A 19994-nucleotide genomic window follows, 5' to 3' on the forward strand; every position below is an offset into this window, starting at 1 on the left:
AGAGAGAATAAGGAGGAAAGAAATGTAGGCTAGAAAGAGAAAGAGACGGGGATGCCCGGGGCTAGCCAGGCAAGTCACCAGTCAGACATGGAGTAGGACATACAGAATGAAAGAAAGGTAAAAAGCCCCAGACAAAATGTAGATGAAGAGAAACAGGTTAAATAAAGTTATAAGAGCTGGTGGGACAAGCATAAGCTAAGGCCGAGCTTTCATAGTTGATAATAAGTCTTGATTTGGGAGCTGGTTTGCATTTCAAGAAAGTGTGCTACACACTTTCCTCCGTCCTCGGTCTTGAGTCAACACAGGGTCACCTGCAGCTCCTGATTGAGGGAGCCCAGCCGCTGGCTTCGGGAGGGGAGCTTCCTGGTAGCCTGCGTTCGCCCTCTTGTTTCCCCTCTTTACCCTTTCTTGGTAGTTTCCCTTTTCACATTAAACCAATAAAGGCTTTGGCCATTCCCACTTACCTGTGGTAACTTTTCATGTTTTCACAAGTTCAGTACAATTATTTTACAAGAAATTTTGGGAAAAAAAAACTTTATTGTAAATACAAAAGCTGTTCAGCTTTTCTTGGTTCAAGAGGAAACTGCAATAGTAACTGGGTGCAGTGAAAACCTAGGGGTAGTTTGCAGTCTGCGACCGTGCCAGCAAGCGATGGAGGCATGAGTGGCAGTGGGGGCGGCAAGTGGTCAGAGTGAGGGTTGTTTCTGTGTGCTCGTTGGCTGATGAGCCAGTGATGGAGAGGGGATGTCAGGGCCATCTGTGCACCAGGCAGCTGGTATTGGACACTTCCAAAGGTCATTGGGCTTCCGGTGACCCTGGAAGGGTCTGTAACCAGGGTGGGCTGTCATGGGAATGCCAGCCTTGTAAGTGAGCAGCTTGTGCCTTGTTCCTGAGCCAGTGTTTTGTTTGTTTCCTTTTTCAAGGCAGGGTTTCTCTGTAGCTTTGGAACCTGTCCTGGAACTAGCTCTTGTAGACTAGGCTGGCCTCGAACTCACAGAGATCCACCTGCATCTGCCTCCCGAGTGCTGGGATTAAAGGGTACGCCACCTCTGCCTGGCTCCTGAGCCAGATTTGATTGGATACACTGAGAACTTGGATCACATGGGCTCCCTGGAAGAGGTGCTCTAGTTAAGTCTTTGTAAAAGGCATTCTGGGGCTTGGGCAGGCTTGTGGAAATAGTCCAGGGTAAAGAAAGGGCTGTCGCTGGAAAGAGACATTGCATTTAGGGGTGCTCCCATTTGTGAGTTTGCGTGTTTGGGAACCTTCCAAGGGATGGAGCCAGGGGTGTTCTGTGAGATGAGTACTTGGTTAAATCTAGTGAGCACTTGCTTGTACATTGGCAGTTCTTGGGCCAATATCAGCCAGTTCTTTCAGGGAAAGAGTTACCGTTTTCTCTGCCATGTAAAATGCTCCCTGGCTCCTGCCGAGAACACAGAATGCTGACATTCTTCTCTGAAGTCACTTGGGTTGTGTATTGTCGAGCTGGGCCCAGGGTGGAGTCCTGCTCCAATGTTGTCCTTCAAGCCATCCTCTCCCAGGCCACTCCAGCCTCGCACAGCCTCTGGGCTGGTCCTAGCCAACGCCCTTCTCTTCAAGAACCTTCTGGTCATGTTTCTGATAATAGTCTTTAAGTAGAGCCGGGAAGATTCCTGGAGATGAGGCCGGCCAGGCTCCAGTGTGTTTGTTGGGTCCACTTCAGGGGAGTGACGGCAAACCCTGACCTCCAGCTGGGAACAGAGTCAGCGTGGAAGTGCTTCCCTGGGAATCACTGTGCAGACATGCAGAGCTGGGAGAAAGGCGCATGCCTCTGACCCAGCCAGCCCACAGTCCCCTGGGCACAACTCCCCTTGGGTATCCACTGCACTGTTGGTCAGTGTTTTCACCCAGGCTTGTGTACTGGCCAGGAACTCCCCAGGTGGGCAGCGCGGACGGGTCATAGGCTACCAATTATGCACCAGTAGTCCAACTTTTCTTTGTTTTGTTTTGGTTCTAGGGTTCAAGCTCAGGTCCTCATGTGTGCAAGAACTTCATTGACTGGGGCATTCCCACCCGAGTGTCATCTTTAATGTATTGTTTCTTGAAGGACCTCGCGCGGGTGGGGGCTTGGATTATCAAATGAGGAGCTATTCTTGGACAGGCATTTGGAGCGCTAGGAAATGCTGTGTAGGTGTTAAAGCTGAACACACTGGTGACATACTGTGACATTAAACAACAAAAGAACTGCCGGGCGGTGGTGGCACACGCCTTTAATCCCAGCACTTGGGAGGCAGAGGCAGGCGGATCTCTGTGAGTTCGAGACCAGCCTGGTCTACAAGAGCTAGTTCCAGGACAGGCTCCAAAACCACAGAGAAACCCTGTCTCGAAAAACCAAAAAAAAAAAAAACAACAAAAGAACTAATTCTGCCATGTGTAGCATAAACCTGTCATCTCAGCACTCGAGAGGCTGAGGCGGGAGGATTACCTTGAGTTTAAGGCTGACTTGGGTTATAATAAAATCCTGTCTCAAATAAACAAAACCAGCCCAACAACTGACAAACTGGTCCCTAGGCAGCAGTGTGAACTGGCACCATCTTGTATGTGCCAGGCTCTTGTTCACACCAGGAATGTCCACTGGTTCTGGCTGTTTGGCAGAATGCCATGTGGCCTTCGGGTCTCCATGGTAGGGTTTAAGATGGTTAATTTTTCCCTGTGGGCCTGTGAGATGGCTCAGTAGGTAAAAGCATTTGCTGCATAGGTCTGATAATCCAAGTCTGATCCACAGATCCCATGAGCCCCAAAAGCTGTCATCTGACCTTCCTGTGAGTCCTGTGGCACACGAGTGTGCACACTCTCATCCACAAATAATTTGAAAAGCAAACCAAACTTGCTGGGCTGGGGTATAGCTCAGCCAGTGGAGTGCTTGCCTAACGCGCTCAAGGTCCTGGGTTGCGTCTGTAACTTGGAGTAAACTCGGTGTGATTGCACTGACGTCAGGGACATCAGGAGCCCACTGCCATCCTTGATTGCATAGTGAATCTGAGGTCAGCCATGTGAGACCCTGTCTCACAGAACAAACAAATATCCCAAACTTTCTGATGGTATGAATAGCATTTTCCATAGTTCTTAGGCAGAACTGGAAGAGACTCCAGGAAGAAGCTGGCTGTAGCTGGAAATATTACCAGACCATGAGAGCAGTCTTGGCTTTGGGGACCCTGTGTTTGAGGGACCCCAGTACACACACTAGAGTCATTTGTTCTGTAAAGGATGACAGTAAATGTCTTGTTTATTTTTTTCTGTGGTGAGCAAAGACAGTGGCTCCTGAAAGAGGCTTCAGTGTCTGGGTTCAATAAAACTTTATCTGCAGAGCTAGGCAGAGGGCCGGCTTAGCGTCCATGCTGTAGTTTGCCAACCCCAGTCTGGAGAAAAGCAAGAGGGATTGAAGGCTGCTTGATGACTGGGTTCTCCAGTGACTGCAGTGTCCCAAAATAGCACAAATTGTAGGAAGGAACTGGCCACGAAGCTTGAAAAGGCGGATGTTTACTTACAGGGAGCGGGATGGATTGTAATTCCCTGCAGACACGCAGCTGGCCTGGGGGTCTGATAGTTTGTATCCATCTTTGAGGGGCTGTCGGGAATACTTCTGTACTGCACATCACTGGGGCTCACTTGTCAGCCTCTTCAAACCCTTTATATATATAATTGTCCCTGTCACTCCTTTGTGGATATGACTGTAGATTGAGGGCCCCAGGGAGCTGGAGCCCGAGGGGGAGCCAGGGATGGGGCAGTTGGGGCAGTGAAACCCTGTGGATTAGGATGATATCTACAGAGGGACACAGGACATGCTACCTGGAAACGCTGCTTCCCCCACATGTAGACAGCTGCCCAGTAATTGCTGTCTGTCTCCCTTAAGTGGGCAGCTTTTCTGTTGGGGAATTTCAGAACGCTGTCTGGGATCCAGGAAGCTGGCCTGTGCTGGGGACATGCCTGTTGGAGTGATAAGAAGTTGAAACAAAGCTGGTGAGCCTCTACCTGAGTCTGAGTCCATCAAGGGTCCTGGACCCTACCCCTCAGGTCAGAGGTTAGAGGTAGGAGAGGCTGCCTGGGCCACAGAGAAGAGCCCAGGGACTAGGTCCTGTCTGGAGAGGAGCTGAGAGAAAGACGGGGCAGAGGGACACAGACCTCACTGATGTCAAATATCCAGTAAGGGCCAACACACAAGGGAAAGGAAGTCTGATGTTGCTAGAGGCCAGGACAGGGGCACTGGGGAGCCATTTCTTGCAGGAGTGTGGCTCTGCAGACAGTCCCTACTTAGAACAGATGAACTCGTGATTCCTCAGGTGACCCACGGTGCAGGAACAGGGTGCTTTCAGAAGCCATGCTTTATAGTTTGAATCCTGCTCTTTTCTGGGCTGGTGGCATGTGGACCATACTCTCTCCCAGCAGCTTCTCCCAACCACAGGACCCAGCCAGCTTGAGTCTCGAGAGGGGCCACGTACAGTCCATAAAATAAGCCTGTGAGTGGTATTCCCAAGCTGGTCAGTACTTGACATGAAGCACACTCACAAGGGAGGACCAGGGAAGCTCAACTGGGATGATTGGTGGTATTTTAGTGCCCTTCCCCAAGTTAGTTTTGTCTCAAATTCACAATTTTACCGTCTCATTCTACCAAGAGCTAGAATGACAGGTGTGTGCCATCACTCCTGGTGTTTGTATGTGTGTAAATGTGCACGCACACATGTGTGTGTGTGCATGCATGCATGCATATGGTTGTGTGTGTGAATCTCAAACACAGGGTCTCTCACTTGCTAGGCAGGTACTCCACCACTGTCGGTATCCACAGCCCTACCTTCCCTCTTAAATGTTCACTGTCCCCTGCCTGTTCTCTTGAATGTCCACTGTCCCCTGCACATCCTCTTGAATGTCCACTGTTGTGTCCTCAGCCCCTGCCCTAGAGAAGGTACTTCTACCTGGACAGAGATGGGTGACATGAGGCTGCCATTCTGGGGACCAAGGAAAGAATGGGCACACTCCAGTGGCATCCGATCCAATGGCTGTGCCTGGGCCACCTGGGATCTGTAGTGGACAGATCTGTGTGCCCCGCAGCCCCACTCCATGGGGAGGACATTAGCCAGTCCCTTCTTGCCTCTTCCCACAGTAATGGGTTTGCCCAGGGTGGCTTTGCAGATTTGGAGGTCGAGGTCATGTTGTGGAAGATAATGAAAAGGCGTCAGTCCTAGCCCACGTCCATTGACAGATGGTGGCATTCCCAGGACTCGGGCACTGAGATGAGACAGCACCGCACATGGCTGGTGAGCGTCCAGATCCATTTAAAGGCGGCGTGCTGTGGAACAACCGCAGCTGCTGTGATGAATCAAGGCCTGAGTCTGTGCTATGTTCTAGTTTTGAACCAAAAGCTTCCACAGTGCCAGCCCAGGCCACAGAGTGCTGGGCTCTGCAGGGAGGGTTCCACTGACTTTTGTCTCATTTCCTCCCACCAGTGGTTTCCTCCACACATAGCAGCATGGAGTAGAAATGTGAAGTTGCTTAATAGATTCAGAGAGACCAAAGGCAGGGACCCCAGGTTCAGCGGTAGCTGAAGACCCGCTAGGTAGCAACTGTTACAGCTCCACCTGGGCTGGCTTGATCCTTGCTCTCCTAGTACAGCCATTTCCTGACTCCCAGAGGATCCCTGTCATCTGCCTGTGTCGCATGATATCAGTGATCATGTATAAATTGTGAACTGGGAGAACCCTTGCTTAGCATGCATAAGACCCTGAGTTTAGTCCTCTGTCCTATGAAATCAATCAACCAGTCAGTTAATGTATGCATGCATGTGTGTGTGCGCGCATGCGCGCACACACACACACCCCTGCTTAGACTCAGTTTGCTTCCTTTTTCTAAGGACCTCCTAGCTACCTGGCTTTACTCATGGTGTGTCAGCTCTGCACATATACACAGCGAGCGAGGCCACTCCAGGAATAAATAGCAGCTGGTTCAGCGTGAGTGGGCTTCTGCTGTGTTCTGGAAGAGACCGCCGTCTCAAATTGGGCGTAGCATATATGATTCATTTGAAGCTGGGTTTAAAAGCATCTAAATGGGCTCCTTGCCATTTACAACAGGTTCAGTGAAAACCAGAGAATCCTGGGCTTCTAAGCTTGGGTGTAATTATTTAGGTATCCTTCCCATGGTTTTAAAACTTCTTTGGCTCGTGGATCTCCTCACCACATCATTGACTCCTTGGTGCGTGCGTGCATGCGTGCGTGCGTGCGTGCGTGCATGCGTGTGTGTGTGTGCGTGTGTGTGTGTGTGTGTGTGTGAGAGAGAGAGAGAGAGAGAGAGAGAGAGAGAGAGAGAGAGAGAGAGAGAGAGAACTGGAGACTGAACCGACATGCTTGCTTTTGGCTTTCATGCACCCTCCCTTGCCTCTGCATCATGGCCTCTGGGGCTGGCTTAGGGCCATGTGTGCCTTTGGCTGCCCTGGTGACACTCTTCTCATTATAACCATGAAGAGACACATTCTGTCCTCATGTGCATTGTCATGCTGGTACAATGGTAGCATGGTTGTGGCCACAGTAGGTGTATGTGGTGTCTACCCTGGGGAGGGCACCCATGGGCCACCCCTCCTGACAACAGAGCTCTTGATTAGTTGGTGAGTGTTCAGATGAGCACCGTGACTCTGAGGTCCCAACTGCTGCAGGAACCCAGATTGGGAATGAGCTATCCTTAGAACAGTGAGGAGCAGGGTCAGAAGAATTTCGTCTTTCCTTTATTCACTTGGCAACTCTTTATATGGCTGTCTGCTTCATAGTTCTACACCCAGTGACTCTCAGTTATACACCAGTGACTCTCTCCTGTGTAGTTATACACCAGTGACTATCCACTGTGTAGTTATACACCAGTGACTCTCCCCTGTGTAGTTATACACCAGTGACTATCCGCTGTGTAGTTATACACCAGTGACTCTCCCCTGTGTAGTTATACACCAGTGACTCTCCTCTGTGTAGTTATACACCAGTGACTCTCCCCTGTGTAGTTATACACCAGTGACTATCCACTGTGTAGTTATACACCAGTGACTCTCCCCTGTGTAGTTATACACCAGTGACTATCCGCTGTGTAGTTTTACACCCAGTGACTCTCCTCTGTGTAGTTATACACCAGTGACTCTCCCCTGTGTAGTTATACACCAGTGACTATCCGCTGTGTAGTTATACACCAGTGACTATCCACTGTGTAGTTATACACCCAGTGACTATCCAAGGTGTAGTTATACACCAGTGACTCTCCACTGTGTAGTTATACACCAGTGACTATCCCATATGTATCTATACACCCAATGGCTATCTACTACATACTGTTTTGTGGCCTGCCATTGTGCAGGGGATAGGGTACCCTGTGAGCTTGCTACTTAGTGTAGAGTGAGGATCGTATCCTAGTCAATGTGACTGTCTAGCAGCAAGTTCCATGGACTGTCCGGTATCTGTGTTGCTCTGCAAGCATGCGTGCGGGGCTGGGCACGTCTGAACTGTGGCCCAAGGGGTGGACCCAAGGTTTGCACATTTGTGTGATCAAGAGGCATATCCCAAAGATAGATCCCAGCAAGTGCAAAGGCCCCGAGGAGGCTATGAGAGCCTCCAAGGGCTTCAGTATATAGATGCCATGACTAGGGGAGAGAGTGGCCAAGTCAGCTGAAACCTTTTTGTTTGGTTTGGTTTTAAGGAAGGGTCTCATGTAGCCTGGCTGGTCTTATATTCCTGATCCTAAATACTGGGATGGCAGGCGTATGTCGCCTTTTATGACTGTAGACACCTTGAGTGCTCAGCAGCTACCTCCTGCAGGTTGAGGACATTGGCCAAAAGGCACCAATCTTGGAGCAGTGGAATCCCACCCCACCCCTCTCCATAGGCTCCCCATCCCATTATAGACCTGTGCTCTTCCGTGTGGTGTCACAGCTGCTTGTGTGTGCATGAATGTGTCACTGTGTGTGTTGGGGTGTATGAGTACATGTATGAGTATATGTGTTCTTTAATAAGCATGTGCATGAGTGTCTCAGTGTGTGTGTGTGTGCATGCGTTCATGCATGAGTATGTGTTCATAAATGTGTGTGCCTAAGTGCATCCCACACGAAACCATGAGTTCCACGGTGGTAGGGGGTCTCTGGTTTATATCAGTGCATAAGCAGGTGCTCTGTAATGTATCTGGGGAGCAGGGGAGGTATTTACTGAGCACCTGTGTGGATCCAGCACTCTGCATGCCATGCATGAATATATAAGGCTGACAGACGTGCGAGGCTAAGAGCTGGAGTTGACGCCAGCGGATGCAGTTGGAACCCAAAAGCTTTTGCACCGTCTGCGCGGAAGGAACTCCGGAACCAAGCTGTCTTTCTGTGTCTCCCCAGCCCTGCAGAGACAGCCTGTGGGCACAGCCTTCTTCTCCCTGCTGCTTCTGCCGTGGGCACGAGTGGATGGCCCATTCACCATGAACTGTGACCCCTGCCCCGGCATTCCTAGGTGGTCCTGTGTTCCTCGCTGAGGATCTGACAGCCTGGGTAAGTTGGTATTGAGCTGGGGGCTGGGTGTTTGGAAGGTTAGGTTTCCGGGGAATTTTCTGTCTGTCCTTTGTGCGCTGTCCTGGCTGGGTGCTAGTTGTAGAATGGGACTTAGGCCACCTGAAGTGAGCATCCCTGGGCACTGTTCAGATGGAAGATGCTAGGCTCTTCTCCCAGATCTGCATTCTGCTCCCACCTGAGTGGAGACAATGTTCTCCTTGGCTTGGGGAGCTGGAATCTGTTAGCCCATGGGGTGTGTGATGGAGAGAAAAATGTCCAAATCTGTCTGTCTTCATTTCTTACAGTGCAGGAACCACACAAGGCCTGGGAGGTTCCTGGTTAATCAGGACACTGTCTCCCTTCTGAGCACATGGAGGAACAGGGCCATCTCTGGGGCTGTTAGGAAGGGATGGCTTTCATAGCAGAATCAGGGTGGGTCATGAGCAGGGAGGTTTGTATGATGCTTTTTAGGGTGAGAAAGACATAAAACGCTGTATTTTAAAGGGGCAGGGCTGAAACTCAGTGGAGAGGCCTGCCCTGTGGTCAGAGCACCTGGTGGGTGGAGGCAAGAGGTCAGCCTTGGCTGCCTGAGACCCTGGCTCAAAAAGCAACAGCAACAACAAAAGGCAAGGCATGATGGGCCATTATGGGGGAGGTGTGGTTCTAGCTGAGTGAAACCAGTTGGGGACTTCTCTGGGCCCATTTTCTTCCACTCTACGAAGCACATAGTCAGTCCATCATCCCCACCTCTCTCAGTTGCTGGAGGATTTGGGGGTTCCCGCCTGAGAGCAGATCTCAAAGCTGACCAGCCTGCAGGGTGGACGGGCACACGGGTGGAGTACCAGGTGCACCTGGCGCAGCTAGGCCTCTCACAATAAGCCCTCTTCCCAACCACTGCGGAACTCCTCTTGTTAAGACTGTAAGGGGCTGGACCTGGCTCGCATGGAGCATGTGCAGCTTGGGAAGCCCTGGGTTCCATTCTCACCCCTGCAAAACCAAAACAAGCAAGGAAGCCGAAATAAAAAGTTGTTCAATAGCAAGACCAACAGCAAATAGACAACATAGGGCGGGTGAAAATAGCAAAATAAAACAAAACCCAAGGACGTGAGAGTGGGGGAGGGGCAGCCGACTGGGCTCCATGAGCTCTTGCCAGCAGTGTTCTCAGGGCCTCCTGCTTTGGGTGGCTGTGTGAGCGGAGGGTGGTCACTTACCTTCTCTGTGCCGAGTCCACTGAAGCCGAACTCCAGACTGAGCCAGGCAAGGCCTCAGATCGTGGGGCTTTGCCTGACCCCTCTGAATAGGAGGTCGCTGTCTGTGCCTTTCCAGGCCCCAGGAAAATGGCAGTGCATCTGAAATTTGCCCAGTGAGATCAGGATTTGGGGCTCTGGGTCTAAGGTCTCTCTGTCTCTCACTCAGTCTCACAAATACTCTTTGCTAAATTTACTGGTTTTTTTTTTCAGTTGCTTCCTCATATCTGATGTGCTTAATCCTCATGGAGCTACATCCGTAACCATGGTGACGCGGGTCGAAGTTGGCTCTATTGCATCCCTGAGGGCGGGGCCTGGCCTCGGTGACATCAGCAGGGAGAAAGCCCTGAAGAGAACATACTTTGGCCAGACTGGGGATGCCCCTGGGGCCCCCTCCACTAGAGTCCTGAGTACAGAAAGCCCCCTGCGGACCCACCTGTTCCCTCTGCCCCTTGCTCCCAAGCCTTTCCTTAAGGAGCAGGTCCTCGAGAAAAAGACTCCTGTCACATCTTCGTGGGCCGGTGCCACCCAGTCCTGTCCTTCAGCTGAGATCGACATGAGAGAGGCTAAAGAAGACGTGGCTAAAAGGATGCCGGGCTTAGCCGAACAGGAGGCAGGCAGAGGAGTGGCCCTGCCAAATGGCCCATCTGTATCTAACAAGGCCACCTTCCTGAAGTCTGGCCCCAGCACCGTGGGCCTCTTTGAAACGAACAAACCCGGACCCAACCTGGGCAGAGGAACTAGTGAGGGGAGCCGGGAGGCCAGCTCCCGCACAGCCCAGGCATCTCCCTTAAGTGCCAGGCCTGAGGTGGCCGCCAAGCCTGCCCTCCCAGCTCGAAAGCCCCCAGTGACTCTGCCCCGACCCACTTCCCTGTCAAAGGACGCTGGGTCTGACGTGTCCCAGAAGTTGGCAGGCCAAGCCCAACCTTTGCCAAAGGCCCACAGTGCGGAGGACCCTACTGGCCGGGCTCCAGAGGCCAAGTCCCATCCGAAGAGACGTCCCATGTCAGCAGTGTTCAGCGAGTACCAGCCGCCCCCAAAGCCAGGCCCAGGTGGAGTGGCAGTCACGGGCAAGGTCCCCCCTGTCCCTCCGGAGAAGACGTGGGTGAGGAAACCCAGGCCTCTGTCTGTGGACCTGACTGCTGTGTTTGAGAGCAGAGAGACACTGCTGAGGAAGGTGCCCGGTGTGCAGAATCCAGTAGAGAGCCAGGGCCCAGAGAAGACCTGCGTGCAGCCCAAGGGCAACGCCGAGGGCCCTGTCTGCATGGAGGTCACCCCTCAGGACCCCGACTCCGACTTCCAGGAGGTGGCCGAGAGGCTCCATGTGCGGAGGGAGAGGACCATTCTCAAACAGATCGATACGGACAGCCCTAGGGTTCCCCAGGATGAGGAAAGGCCAGACCAGCAGTCAGAGAAGGAGCCAGGGTCCCCTTTGCCCAGGCCAGGAAGAGACCTGGGACTGGCTGAGGTCAAGGGTGGAGGGTCTGAGCAGGAGGCTCCTGCAGGGACAGAGAAGAAGTCTGCAGGGACCATCAGGAAGCGTCTCAGCCTGTTTGAGGAAGAGACTGCTGTGGCCTTGGTGGTGGTGTCCGAGCCCTCTCCTGGTTCCCCTGCGTCCCCATCCACAGTGCCAGAGTCGGAGAGAACTGGTGTGAATGTTCAGGCTCGGATCAAAGGCTGGACTGTGGAGAGCACAGGGGCGAAGCCGGAGGTCAGGAGAAGGATATCCCAGGCGCGGCCATTGTCTGTGGATTTGACCAAACCGTAAGTAGAAGCCTCAGGCTGCCTCAACACCCACTGGAGAGCCCAGGGCTAGCCCAACACCTACACACACATCTCATCCATTATCCCGGGGGAGATGATGGTAGTGATGCCTCTCAGGGTACACAAAGATGAGAAGAAGGTCAGGAAATCCCTGGTGCTGGGCTCAGTTGGTACTCACTGTGAGAGCATAGTGATGGAAATGAGGTTCTTGCTTCACAGGTGTGGGTGAGAAGGTAAGGTGCTGTGGGGAAGCCAGAGTTGGGGAGTCTGGATCAGTTCCAGCTCAGCCTGGTTCTGTGGCTAAGCTATCCCCAGGGTCAGACTGCCCTTTAACTAGAGCAGGCATGGCGTGTGCCTCAGTGGCAGAGTACTCAAACGGCGCTATGCAAGGCCCTGGGTTCTGTCCCTAGCCCCCACTTCTGTCCCCAGCATGCCATCCCACCCATACACCCGCGCGCGCGCGCACACACACACACACAGAGAGAGAGAGAGAGAGAGAGAGAGAGAGAGAGAGAGAGAGATTAGGCCTCAGCCTCCATGAATATATTGAAAAACAAATAAACCAATAGAGCCTAGATGACCAGGGCCACCGTCTAACGTAGCCCAGGCTGCCTCAAATTCTCTAGGTAGCTTAGGATGACCTCGAATCCATATCCTGTTGATTCTACCTCCATAGAGCTGGAATTAGAACCAAAATCCTCTCCAGAATCTTTCATCAAAGATTGGGAGAAGACTCTAGAAAGAGTGTGGGCAGTGTTCTCCATGGAGGGACCCTCAGCACAGGAGTCCTGGGGGCACTGAGTGAGCCACTGAGGCTAATGCCGACACTCCATGTGTGCCACACCCCCCACACTCCAGCCTTGTTGTTTCCACTGTGACCACGCTTCCACCAGAGAAGACTCAAGGCCTTGGGAGCTTGGTGCAGCCAGGGGCCAAAGTTAATTTAAGGGTCCAGGATGTGAAACCCGGGTCGTCAGAGTTGGCAGCAAATGGCTTTACCCCTGAGCCATTCTTCATCCTGCCCCAGGGATGCTGGTTCACTGGTTTATATGTTGGGAGATTTCGAAAGAGAGATTCCCAGGCTAAGACAGCAGGGATGCCCAGGGTCTCACTGTGCTGTCCGGGTGCCTGTGAGGAGTCACATGATTATGTGACAGATGGGGAAACTGAGTCTCAGATTAGGAACACTCATGCCCTCTCAGCAGTATGGATTGCCTGGTAGGGATCAAGTTCAAATGTTTTGGAACCCCCTCCCCTGTTTCCTTTCTTCTTTCTCTTTATTCCCAAGCCTCCAACCCTGAACCATAAACACTGTATAGACACTTTGTGATTCATGTTCAGGCTCGTACTGCAGAGAACACGATCAGAATGGAAAGATTCGGATCCCCTCCTCCTTCCCCTGTGTAAGTAGGGAAACTGAGGCCCAGAGGGGTGACTGACTAGACACACTGAGAAGCAGAAGCAAGTCTGTGTCCCCACTTTATATGATGACCCACCACCCCCGGGGTCTTGGGTCTCAGGTCTCGTGGCTGCTCCTTGGCAGTGGGTGAGTGTTGTGCCTACAGTTGCTAAGAAGAACCATTAATTATCCCGCCTGGGGCTTCTTCAGTCTTCCCTAAACGCCTTCACAGAGCTATTAGGGTCATGGCTTGCCTCTTATGTCTGCCCTATAAAAGAGGGCGGTAGGCGTTAATTATCCGTGCTTTACAGCTGAGGAAATAGAGGCTCAGGTGAGGCCACAGGCCACCCGGGCTCCCAGGAGGAGGGAGTGGAGCTGGGAGCAGCACCCGGCACCTGCTTCTTCTTCCCGGTGGCAGACTTTTTCCATGCAGATATGCTCTGCCTAAGGTACACCCTTTCCACCAATTCCTTGTGCCTCTGTGACTACAAATGACACCACCTTTCTCAAAGGAAGTTGGGCAGGTGGCCAGGTTTATGCCTTTCTGGGCCCCAAGCTGAAGACAGTATGGGCTTCAGGGAGTCAAGGCTTGTCACTCTGTGAGTAACTCTGTCTTTGTCCCAGGTTCTCACGATCACCTTCTGGCAGTGCTCTGCTGGGTGGCGAGCTCCCTGGGGAGAGGAGAGAAAAGGTAAGTGTGCCGTGCGCTCTGCTAGGAGAAGCTTGGGATCCACCAGGTGCTGGCAAAGGCATCAGAATCTTGTCACCACTGCTGCTGGCATGTTAAAGTCCCTGGCGCGCTGGGGCCGAAGGCTATGCACAGAGGCGCCTGGCAGGCATTGGTTTTATTTTTTTTTCTGTGCAGAAAATTCGAGGGAGCACCATCTTCAGTGGCTTAATTCAAGCGTCAGGGAGGCGGAGGCAGGTGGATGTCTGTGCACTGGAGGCCACAAGAACTTGGGAGAAACCTTGCCCAGTTCACTCCTTGAGATTCTTTCCCTTCCCCTTGACTCGGTACCCAGTAACAGAAACGGTTCAGGTGTCAAAAGCCATGTTTCTTTGCTCTGGCTCGTAGGACAAAGCTCCCAGTCACGTGGTCACGTAACTGTTTATGGTTGATGCTCTCTCTGGCCTTATTTTTTTCCTTTTGACACATCTTTACTGAGGTGCAAGGGACAGACATGAGAATGTGACCTTAAAGAGCCTGAGCAGCAAACTTCCACCATGTCCTCCCCTCAGCCGCTGCCACTCAAGGTGGCAGACATTTGCACCACACCCAGACACCACCCCTGCCTCTCTGATGTCTCCAGCCTGCCCTTCTCCAGGCAGACCCCCATTAGCTTTCTCTCCATAGAGACTGGTTTCCATTTCTAAGACCTTCAGACCAATTGAGCTGGTGACAGTCACATGCTTGTTTATCTGGCCTTGTCTCTTCCTTCAGACTCACCATGCTCAGGTTGGTCATCTTGTAGCCCTTTTTTATCTCTGTGCTGTACCCATCCAAGAGGTCGACCACAGTGGAATTTGCGATCATTCTTTGGCTGGCACTGGGGTGGTTTCCAGTCTGAGCTATTAGAAAGTCTCTAAGTCTCTCCCTCTCCTTTCCCGCCCCTCCCCTCTGAGATGTGGTCTCGTGTAGCTCAGGCTGGTCTCAAACTGGCTGTAACTGAGCCCTTGAATTAGCTCTCAAGGGCTAGGATTACAGGTGTGTATCGCCACACCCAGTTTTGTGCCATGCTGGATGTGGAGTCCAGAGCTTTGTGGATCTTGGCAAGGACTCTACTAACTGATCCACATCCCTAGCCCAGTTTGTTTTGTTTTGTTTTGCTTTGCTTTGCTTTGCTTTGCTTTGCTTGGGTAAATACCTAGGAGTGGCGTGGCTGGGCCATGCGGCTGCTGGGCTGCTGTGTCAAAAGGGACTTCTGCTATCTCGGAATAATAGACCAAGAGCTTCTTCAAGGCCGTGTCCCTCTCAGTGAGTCCCCAAGGGAACGAGCTGCCTTGGAAGGGCAGTGATGGCCACTCCATTGGTACCACAGAGGCTGGGGCAGTGCAGCATGGGTCTCGGAAGGCTGGGGCTTAGTAGGGACTGTCCTTAAATCTCAGGGCTTGGCTTGAGGGACATTCGATTTTTCTGTAAATTTTGATTATTCAAAAATTCTCAAGAAAGAAGAGGTTAATAAGCCCTTACTTTACATTTAACCAGGGATCATCTCTATAAGAAATACTATTTGCTGGTTTTTAAAAACTGTGGTAAAAGAACAAAATGGGAAGTGTGATGGTAGAGTCTGGGGTTCTCAGCAAAACCTTATCTCCCACATCAGTCAACCACAGTAAGCCGTCAGCATTGTCCCTGCAAAGTCTGAGAAGCCTGTTTGTCTATATTGTCTACGCTCTTCAGCATTGAGTATTTTAGGGTAGGGTTTGGCTTGGTGGATATAGTGTTTGCTGTGCGAGCCTGGGGACCTGAGTTCGAATCCCACCCCCATGAAAAAGCCAAGTACAGCAGCATACCCACAATTCCAGAGATGAGGCTGTGGAGACAGAGATTCCCCTGGGTCTGCTTAGTCAGACAGCCTAGCTGAATCGGTGAGCTCCAGGTTCAGCGAGAGACCTTGCTAAGTAAGGTGGACAGCAGAGGGAGGTACTTGTTGACCTTTGGTCTCCGTGTATATGCACACACATGGATATGTCCTCACAACACACATTTTATAGTGTCTTGCTGTTTTTTCTTCATTAATTAAACAGTTTAACTTGTTTTTATTACTGTGTGGAGGGGGATCCGTGCGTCACAGCATGTGGTCAGATGCCGCTTTGCAGCTCCCACCCTCCAGCTTCGGTTCTAGCGGTAGAACTCAGGTCACCAGGCCTGGTGGCAGGTGCTTTCCAGGTCGAGCCATCTGACAGACAGTTTGCTGCTTTAACAGGGCAGCCCCTTCATTTGCCTCCCCAGTTCCTGTCCATTTCAAATTCTAATGTTGTCTTCTGTCATTTTTCAGCATACGGAAGGACATGGTTTGGATGGAACCCCCACCACAAAAAGTTCCTGGAAGTCTGGGGTTCCCCAGAAGACTAGGCAGACGGAACCCAAAGATGCCTCTGGCCAGGACCCTGACAAGTGTCAGCGTAAATACTCACCAGGAGACCCAGGCCCTTCTGAAGTCAGTCCAGAAGATGATGGAAGCTTCCAGAAGGTGTGGGCCACGATGTTTGAGCATCATGTGGAGAGACACACAGTGGTTGACCAGGCAGGCCATTGTCTCTCACCTACATCCCCTCATGATGTGACTGACATCCCAGATCCCAAACCCAGGCCTGAGAAAGGCTATTGGCTAGGGAGGGACCCTCCCGGAGTAATAAGCAAGAGAGACAGCTCTAGGTGGTCCAGCCATGCTGACCCAGGGATGCTGGGACGAGCTGTCCTTGTGGATATAGAGCCAATACAGTATCCCACATCTGTCCCTGAGACACAGGCCATGGGAGAAGGGCACAGCAGTCACACTGTCCTGACACATCAAGAAAGTTCCCCTGTGTCCCAGAGGATCCAGCCCAAGTATGACATTGTGCATGCCACAGGGGAGCGAGCGCACAGTGAAGCAGTCTCCAGGGTGCCCGAGGAGAAGGCGGTGACGCTACGCAGTGGCAGACGCCGGCTCTCACTGCAGGGTCGGCAGCTGTCCCAGGAGGTCAGCCCTGCTCACCTGGAATGTGCTCTGCAGGCTCATGGAGGTGCTGTCCAGAGGGCGAGTTCATTATGGGCAGCTCGGGGTCAGCAGGTCAGTGGATCAAAGCTTGACTGTCAACAGTCACAGGATGGATTTGGGGGCAGTTTCCCGCCCTCCAAATGGACAGGAGGAGTCGTGACAAGCTGGCGCAGCGCCTCTGTGGTCGGCAGAGATCTCAATGGACCCAAAATAGGTCCATCCTGGGATCGCTCTTCAAATCCTCCATCCAGGGCCACTGCTGAACCCTGTGACTCCCTAGTACAGGAAAGGCTGAACTCATTGTCTCTGCAGAAAGGTCCCCTTGAAGTAGCCAGTGACGATAACCCAAGGCTGGCCCAGGCAGTCCAGCCTGAAGTCAGAATGCGGAGATCCAACCCTTCAGAGCCAAGGATGGACAGGTGGAGGCGGCGGACTCTGCCACACGATGTGAAGTTTGATGCGTTCAGCCTCCTCACACCAGAGAACACTTCCAAAGGGCAACAGACACCTGCAGATGATGTGATCTCCTCAACCTGTGCCTTAAAGAGACCTCCATTGTCCCACCACCAGGCACAAACTCGGGAACTGACGCCAGGAGCCTCACAAAGTCGGACTTGCCCCATGGAGAAGCCGGGGCCATCTGCTGAACCCAGTGCAACTTTCTTTGCCGTGACTTACCAGATTCCCGATATTCAAAAGGCCAAGAGTGTTGTTAAACCAGGGCCTGAAAATGTGTCGGAACCTCCTAGAAGAACGACTCCCCCTCTGTCACCTCGCTCTTTTACGTCTACTTTGGCTTCTCCTAGCCACGAAGAGCCACGGGCTCCTGCCAGCAGTAAGGGCTGGGCCAAGGGCAGAGAACATGAAGAAGGAAAGGGCCTTCCAAAACACCTGAAGGCCACAGAGCAGCCACCATCTGCTGGGGACAGGATTCTGGATCCTTCTAGGGACAGAATTATTGATGTGGATGCTCTGGGGATTCATCGAGGGTCAGAGGATGAAACTGCGAAGGACAACAGGACCAGGGCATCTTCAGGCGTGGGTGCCCCACAGACCTCCCCGGTCCTAAGGCGCCCCAAAAGTCTCCTGGTCAGAAGGAGGACAGAGGTGATCAGCGAGACATTCCCAGGGAAGGTGAGAGATGGCTACAGGTCTGGCGTCCTCGACATTGATGCTCTGATGGCCGAGTATAAAGAGCAATCAAGCAGAAACCTCAGCAAGGCTCAGGAGCAGAGGGGAAGTCCTCCAGCCGAGCCCAGTGGCTCCCCTCAGGAGAGATCAGGTTGGCCCAAGGAGGTGGAATGGAGACGGAGGAGCCTGAATGAAGCTCCCTGGTCAGACAGTGTTGGAAAAAAAGCAGGGACCTCTGTGAAAGCTCCCCAGTCTCCTGGCCCGATCAAGCAACCAGCAGAGCCCCTAGGGGCAGCCATGACCACCAAGTCTGGCCTGCCACTGTGGGCACCACCACACTCAGCTTCTGGGGAAAACTGTCCCTCACTCTCCCCTGTTCCCGCTGGTTCCAGGAAAAAATCCCCAGGCATTGCTGAGTTGGAAAGCAAGCCCTCCCCCAGGGAGCACCTGGAGGCAAAGAACAGGCAAGGCCCAGCCAAGTCCCAGGAACCAGACAGTGAGGACAGAATCTCCCCCAGGACACCTCCCTCTGACCAGAAGAAAGGGACACCAAAGAAGTCCACTAGTCAGGGAGTGGAGGGTGATGGAGTGCAGTGGGGAACCCCCCCACGTGACTATATGTCACCAGTGTCACCACTGGACATCAAGAGGGCCTGCTCAGAGAAGGGCCCACCAGCCAGGGTCCGGGAGGGTCTGTCGGTCATGCAGGACGCCAGGCAGCGGAGAGGGAAGCCGAGTCTCCCTGCTGAGACACCCAAGGCCACAACGGGACCCTGCCAGAAGGAGGCAAGGAAGCCAGATGGTCCTAAGGTTAGTACACGGTGCTTTTTTCTTGTCATTTTAATTCTGGCTGATGTTTAAGCATCTGTAGCGAGGGTGTAAGGCTCAGCCTTTGTGTGGCTGAGTGGAGGAGGCCTAGGCACTCTGGGGAGTGGCGGAGGATGTAGGAGCAGAGTATTCAGGCAAACCTCCCCGACAGGTAGGTGTGCAGACCCTTCCAGACTCCGTGAAGTTTCTGCTTCCTCCTCTCCTTGTCCTCTCCCCACTTCCCTTTTGCTGGGCAGGGCATGTGAAGATAGTACTTAGCCCCAGCCCTGACCAATTTGTCCTGGGACAGCCTTGAGAAAGTGACATCATTGGCTCAGAGAAATCCACATTTCCAGGTGGATTTTCCTGTCACAAGATGATTTGTTAGAAAACCTTCCCAGCCAAGTTAGTCCCTTGCTCTGTCTGCTTGACCGTGGATTGTGAGTTCAGCACTTGGCCTGGGATGGGGATGAGAGCGAACGCTTTGTGTGAGCAGCGTGGAGTGCCTGTGCTATACCAGCTTCCTTATCATCTTCCCCAGAGCCAGCGGCAAGTACATGAGCTTCCAGAAAGATCTTTGGTGTGTGAATGATTGTAAGAGGCCTACTGGGTTTTACAAGCTGGCTTACCCCAACTCTGGGTTCCCCCAGAGGCAGAAGCCTGTCTTAGGTACCTTAGGTGGTGACCAGAGGGACTGGCTAGGGACTGGGAAGGTGGCAAGGAATTTGATACCAGTGTATGTGCAAATAAAACTTGGTGCCCTGAGAACCTCTGGGAAGCTCATAACATGAGTGAGTTGATGGGGTCAAGGGTCAGAGGGCCCGAAGTATGGATTTTCTACTTCCTCCCATTGTCTTCTAAGCCTGTGTCTGGGGATGTGAGACTCTGCCATTCTGATTGGACAGCAAGGTTGTCTGCACACAGGAGGACGGCTTTACACCAGTTCATGTATCTGTCCTGAGTACTGGGGAGTGGACAAGGTCTGCTACAGGTGTAAAGTAAAACACAAAAAACAGGGCTCAGAGAGACTAAGAAACCTATTACAGGTCACACAGCAAAAGGCAAAGATGCTTGAGCCCAGATCTGGTCAGATGCCTATGAGATGCTGACCACTGTGGTCAAAGCGGGGAGGAAGTCTGAAGCCCTGCGCAGCCCTTGGAGAGAATTTTTTTTGCTTTGGCTGGGTGATGGGGACTTGGAAGTTACATGATGCTCAATGAAGTGCTGGAGGAGTGGTCCAGGAAGGCATCCTGGAGGAGGCATTGAACTCAGTCAGTCCCTGAGGAGACACTGGGATGGCCACAGCAGGGACAGAGACCTGGAAGCTGGAGTAGTCCTTCATAGTCCTTCATAGCCATTGTCTTGTGATTCAGCGGGAGGCAACAGCCTAGCCTGAGCAGTGTTTTCTGCTGTGA

The 19994-nt window shown here is 52.4% G+C and overlaps 1 protein-coding gene across 1 annotated transcript in view; it reads left to right on the forward strand.

The window, feature by feature from the left end:
- LOC130871426 (uncharacterized protein KIAA1671-like) overlaps positions 1–19994 on the forward strand; it is a 98693-nt gene that overhangs the window by 23908 nt on the left and 54791 nt on the right. The window contains exons 2-5 of the mRNA XM_057764760.1: positions 8378–8527; positions 9988–11538; positions 13562–13628; positions 15937–18582. Coding sequence (XP_057620743.1) covers positions 10040–11538; positions 13562–13628; positions 15937–18582 — 4212 coding nt within the window. The 5' untranslated portion in view covers positions 8378–8527; positions 9988–10039. The remainder of the gene's footprint in view (positions 1–8377; positions 8528–9987; positions 11539–13561; positions 13629–15936; positions 18583–19994) is intronic.

Source organism: Chionomys nivalis, chromosome 3 (assembly GCF_950005125.1).
Source record: "Chionomys nivalis chromosome 3, mChiNiv1.1, whole genome shotgun sequence".
NCBI lineage: Eukaryota > Metazoa > Chordata > Mammalia > Rodentia > Cricetidae > Chionomys > Chionomys nivalis.